The 6000-nt window shown below is 58.2% G+C and overlaps 1 protein-coding gene across 1 annotated transcript; it reads right to left on the bottom strand.

Moving 5' to 3' along the window:
• On the bottom strand, positions 1 to 1959 carry MFSD6L (major facilitator superfamily domain containing 6 like). Its single transcript, XM_009960789.2, has one exon. The coding sequence runs from the start codon at positions 1957 to 1959 to the stop codon at positions 1 to 3; it is 1959 nt and encodes a 652-aa protein (XP_009959091.2).
• Positions 1960 to 6000: the final 4041 nt, after the last annotated feature.

The raw sequence follows: 6000 nt of genomic DNA, 5'->3' as shown, positions 1-6000 counted from the left end.
TTAGTTGATCCCACGCTGCTGTGACCAATTCCTGCTAACGCTTTCATCCTTCATAGCTTTTACTAGCCAGTCCCTCTCGTTCTCCTCGTCAGAGTCACTCATATCACTGGAATCTGCAGCCAGGAGACGAGAATAATTAATTTTTTTCTGCCGTGGCAGTTTAGATTGGACAATTAAGAACAAGAAGAGCCACAGCACCAGGCACACGCAGCACGCCCTGTACAGAACTGCCAGGCCAAAGTGCTTCACCACAAACCCTCCTGCAAAACTGCCCAGACTGGCTCCTCCACCGTGGCAGAGGCCCTGGAGGGCAGCGCGTAAGGGCCTGTCCATGCCTGGAGTGGCGACGTCATCCACCGTCGCGTTAACCACCCACCACAACGCGCCGCTGCTGAAGGCAGATAGAATCTGGATGAGGAGAACCGACCACGCAGTCCACAAGAAGGAGTAACACAGAAGCTGCGCTGCCAGGAGGCTTAGACCAACTGCAACAATTTTGCCGCTCGAGAAAGTCCTCAGCAACTTCTCTTTGAAGAAATAAAGCAGAATTTCAGCAAGTAGCCCAACGGCCACAGAGAGCCCCATGTACAGCTCACCGCTGCCTCGGTCCTGCATCTGCCAGAAGAGAAAGTTGTGCACTGTGGAGCCAGCCGCGCCGGTGAGGAAGACAGTGATGGCGTACAGGATTGCTCGGCCGTCGCTCCACAGCAGGGCCAGGGCTTTGGCGGTTTTGTTAACACGGCCGGTTTTCTTGGGAATGTGGATGGGAAAAAAGATGCTGACAAGCAACGAGAGCGTTACCAGGAGAGCATAGCCGTAGAAATGGACAGCGAGGCGGGGGATTGTCCTGCTGAGGAAGCAATTCAGTTGATCCACGAATACAGCAACGCTGCAGGCACCTATAGATGCTCCCAGGTAACTCCAAATCCACAGCTTGCCATACCTGTCGGTCGCATCAACGAAGTCGAGATATTCATAGAGACTCTCATCTACTGTCCATTCAAGACAAGTCGCCAACAGCTCCCAAAGCACAACAGCACCCAGGACCATAAGAAAAATCTGATGCTCTCTGTCCTGAAAGATGTTTCGCACTGCCTTGAAGCTGACATCTTGGGCGTCTTTCTGGTGGCCTGAGAGGCTTCCAGACACGTAAGCATGTCCAACAGTAGGAAGAGTTGTTTTAAACAAAGAAAGCTCATTACTTCCAGTAGCATAAAGGCTTCCTTCAGCATTATCGGCAAGATCTATTGCAGCAGAACCCAGGCTGCTTGCTTCCTTCTTGAGTCCACGTAAGGGAGGTCTGTAGGAAGCTGGCAGTTCTGCTTCTCGTGTCTCCCGGTCAACTGCTTTCACAGAAGTTGTCCAGCCAGAGAGACCATCCAAGTAGCCATTTGTCTTTGTACCGCCTTCACCAACCCACCTGCCTTTTTTCTCAAGCGTATCTGTCATGCCAAATAACCCCTGGAAGGCTGAACTGGTTAGTGTTGGCTTTCTGCTCACTACCAAAATCTCAGCAGTTGTTTTCATCATTTCCTTTGACACAGCTTTTGCACTTGTGCTTAAAACACTGTAGGCGCTCGTGCCCGGACCAGGCACCGTGGTGGCGGCCCCTTGGTCACCCGGCTGCTGGCTGGCATTGCAGTACCTGTACCCCGCGTCCCCGTCGGCGGGCGGGATGAGGGTGAGCAGCAGGCTGGCCCCCGCCGAGCCCAGCAAGGAGCTGGCGACCAGAAGGCGCCGCTTCCTGCGGCCCTTGGGGCAGCGGGAGCAGAGGGGAGCCCAGAGAGCTGCCGCCAGGTGCTTGGCTCCGGCCACGACGCCCACCAGCGGGGCCGGCAGCCCCAGGTGCCGCAGGTACAGCGTCAGGAACGGCGCCGCGCAGGCCCTGCCCGCGCCCTGCAGGAGGCGGAAGAGGCCGGAGAGAGCCAGGGCCCGGCCGACGTCCCACTGCTCGCTCATGGCGCCGCCGCATGCTCCTCCCGCGGGCACCGGCGAGGCGGCCACGCACCTCCAGGACACCACCCCCCCGCCCCCGGCTCCGCTGGGCCGCGGTGACCGTACCTGCAGGGCGCGGGCCTCCGCCGCCGCCCCGGCCCGCACCTGCCGCCGCCCGCGGGGCCGCGCCCCGGGCCCGCCCCGTTGCCAGGAGGTGGCGGGCGGTGGGCGGGACAGCGCCGTCCTCCGCCCGCGAGGGGAACGGCTGCGGCTCTCCGCCTTCCCGCGCCGCCGCGTCCTCAGCGCGGCCCCCTCGGCCCCGGCCCCCCGGTCTCCTCAGCCCCGGCCCCCCGGTCTCCTCAGCCCCGGCCCCAGCACCCCTGGCCTCCTCAGCCCCGACCCCCTTGGCCCCGGCCCCCTCCGGTCTCCTCGGCCCCGGCCCCCCGGTCTCCTCAGCCCCGGCCCCAGCACCCCTGGCCTCCTCAGCCCCGACCCCCTTGGCCCCGGCCCCCTCCGGTCTCCTCGGCCCCGGCCCCCCGGTCTCCTCAGCCCCGGCCCCAGCACCCCTGGCCTCCTCAGCCCCGACCCCCTTGGCCCCGGCCCCCTCCGGTCTCCTCGGCCCCGGCCCCCTCGGCCCCGGCCCCCTCGGCCCCGGCCCCCCGGTCTCCTCAGCCCCGGCCCCAGCACCCCTGGCCTCCTCAGCCCCGACCCCCTTGGCCCCGGCCCCCTCCGGTCTCCTCGGCCCCGGCCCCCTCGGCCCCGGCCCCCCGGTCTCCTCAGCCCCGGCCCCAGCACCCCTGGCCTCCTCAGCCCCGGCCCCCTCGGCCCCGGCCTCCCCGGGGGAGAAGGGGGTCCTGCGGGCCATGGCGGGGCACAGGAGCCCCCCACCAGGTGCACGACGCCGCTTGTGGGGGGGTGTGTGTTAGGCTTTGCTGCTTGGCCAGCAGCCTGCGAAAGCTGACTGTGAGCCCCGGCCTGAATATTGAGCTCAGATTTAAAGCTTCTTGTCCGGATTAACATTTGGTCTAGATCCTTACAGTTATTTGGTTTTATCCTTCTCCTGGAGGGAATGGGATTTGGGGACGTGGGTAAGATCAAGGCCCAGGCCGCCATGGGACGCGGATGCCCGTGGCCATGCGATGTCCATGGTTACCTGCTCCAACGTCTCCCCTCGTGCCTTCCCGGCCAGGCTGTTCACGCTGGAACATCCCAGTCGCTGCGAGAAGGAGCAGAGCAGCTCTGCTGCCTTTCACACAGAAAATAAGGGACGTGGGGGACTCTTTTCCCCCAAAGTGTCAGCAGCAAAGTTCCAACTTGGTTCAGGTCCCAAAATGAGACGTTGTGTGGTGCAGTGTTCCCCCACATGTAGGGGGAAAAAAAAAAAAAAAAAAAGGTAAGCTAGACTTTTTAATTCAGAGTTGGAATGGATTTCAGGAACCAAAACCTTCCGTGCTGGTCACAAAGCAGAGAGGAAACGCTTTCCCTTTGTCGTACAATGTGTTACCAAGCAAGGCAACCCATGGGCATTGGGTACCCCTCCCAGTCCACTCCCCTGCAAAATAACCCTCCTGCTTTGAGCCCCACGACACAGGGACACGCTAACCTGGCCTGGGCTGCAGAGCAGGTCACAGCAGTGGAATACTCACCGGTCTGGCACTGGGTTTTGTTCAAGATGCTTTGCTCAGGTGTTGGAGCTCCCTCCATCCCTCCCCATTGCTGTCAGGCCTGGCCTGGATCCCCTGCCCATCTGCAGCACCCCTCCCCTGCCCGCTCACAGGTCACCGGCCCATCTTCTGGGCAGCCATATCCGCTCCCCTCTTACCACGGGCGACTGTAATCGAACCCCGTAACTCCCTTGTAGAAGTCAGCCGTCTGGCTTCAGGGGCTGTTAAAGCTTGTTTCTATGAGGGTCAGAAAACAAATTTACATCCTAATCCCACAGCAAGCACCGATCCCTTTTTGCATCACTCCTGGTTTTCAGCTTATCCAGAGTGTTCCCCAGTGACTTTCTCTCCCTGATGGTTTAAGCTGCTTTAGGGCAGCTGCCCTGGGGTTGCAGCTACATCCCCTGACCCCCAGGTCTCCGCTCACAGCTCCACTCTGTGCTAACGCCTTTGCTCTGCCTCTCTCCTTTCAAGCCCTGCAGAGCTCAGGAAGAGGTGGCTGCTGAGCATGTAAACCATGTGCCTCCCCATAAGGGAAGTCACTCAGGTGCTGGTGGTCTCCAGCAGTCCCGGCAGACATGGCAATACCACCTGTGGCAGAGGGGGCAAGATGGAAGGAAACATGAAAAAAATAGGCTCATGAACCGCTGAATTCAGAAGCTCAGTGCAGTGAGATCTCCTAAGTCAGCTTTTGTGATGGGGAATACCTTTCTTTCAGCACAGACTCTTTGGTTTTTTTCACCTTGCATTGAGTCGTGTGTTCATGGTCGTGCTTTCCTATGGTGCTTTGCAGATGGCTGTTCTGCATGTTCATGCAAAAAGTGCTCACAGGAGGCGTCATGTCATGACACCGACACCCCATGGAGTTGTTTCCAGCTTCTGGGGTCACCCAGAAAACATACGCCAACAGCGTAGAGCAGCACAGAAACCCTCAGAGCCTTAAGTTTAATGAACCCAAAGCAAGACATGGGAGATCACATTTTCCTTGCTTTGACACACCTTTTAGAGGGGCTTTTCCCCTGTTCTGTGTTTATCCCAGCAGTGTTTGAAGGCTGCTCTCATCCAGCTTTACGGTCTGTCCTCTGAGTGTGCTGTGGGGCAAAGGCAGGCAGGACCGCCTGGACGCTGTGTGCCCGTGGAGGGCTCAGCGAGTTCAGCCAAGAAAAAGGAAGAGCTGCCTGAGCAGAGAGCTACTGAAATTACCCCGGTGGGATATGGAATACGGATGGGGCTGTGAACACTGCTGTTAGAGCTGATTTGTTCCTGGCACCTTGCAGTGGTGCTGCTGGGGAGGTCGTACGACAAAGACACATCGATCCACCGTTAATGGTGGCCACGCAGCACTGTCCTCCCCCCCAAGCAGTCCGTAGGTTTTCACATGGAGCCGGTGGGAGATGAATTTTCTTTCTATATAGAAAAATGATCTAGACCGGGATTTCTTATTGCAGGGTTCGTTCTGCCTCTAAAGGTTTTAATTTTGGTACAGAGTGCTCCCTGAAAAAGAGGTGGTTCGTGGGTTTTTTATAAAGTGTTTAATAATTTACAGCCAGTGGGTGTTTTCAGGTTGTCCTAGGTGGTATTGTGGTAGAGGTAATGGAAGGAGGAGGCTGTTCAGAATGCAGAGCTCACAGGCAGCTGCCTGAGGATCACCTTAACTACCTGCAAGTGCCAAAGTGCTGCTTGCCACCTGGGCTGCTCCGGGTTTGTGCAGGAGGAGGAGGAGGCAGCAGTGACTCACGCTTCGAGCCAGACCTGGCGTGACGCAGCTGGGACCGTGGGGTGACACAGCAAGGCACCATGCAGGGACACATGCGGACTCTGGCCAAGCCAGCTTGGCGTCAGCCACCATCCACTGGAGAGCTGTTTGCAGCTTTGCTCGGCATCGAGCTGGACGTGCAGGGAGAGCTGGGGGCACTTTGATGTTACAGAGACAAGCGTGATATACTGGCTTAAGTAAATGTATTCAGGAGGGACTTTGAAAGGCTGGGAGTCTCTCCAATGAGCTGGAGGGAGGTGAGGAATCCTGCCAGGCAAACCCCCTAACACAGCTGTGCTGGGAGGGTTAGTGCCTGCAAGCCCCACCTCCAGGCTCTATTATTTATGAATACACCCTGCACTCAGGTTTCTGCGCTCTCCCAGTCTCCAGGTAGTTGTGTCCACTCTTATGCCCTTGAGGTCCACGTTCCTCCAGGCATTTCACCCAGACCCTGTGCAGAAGGTGGAGCTGCCCTGAAGCCAGCAATTCCTGGGTACAGGGCATACCTGCACACTCTCCCTGTACTAGGGTTGCTCTGTGATCTGCATTAGCTGCCTCCCATTTCCAAGGGTAAAAAACAACCTGTGACATTCTCACAGCGGGGCTAATTCATTAACACAAGTTCATGAACTGGTTCAGCTCCAT

This window comes from Leptosomus discolor, chromosome 15 (assembly GCF_034619465.1).
Source record: "Leptosomus discolor isolate bLepDis1 chromosome 15, bLepDis1.hap2, whole genome shotgun sequence".
Classification (NCBI taxonomy): Eukaryota; Metazoa; Chordata; class Aves; order Leptosomiformes; family Leptosomidae; genus Leptosomus; species Leptosomus discolor.
The sequence above is the reverse complement of the archived record's forward strand: the minus strand, read 5'-3'. Positions and strand labels throughout refer to the sequence as shown.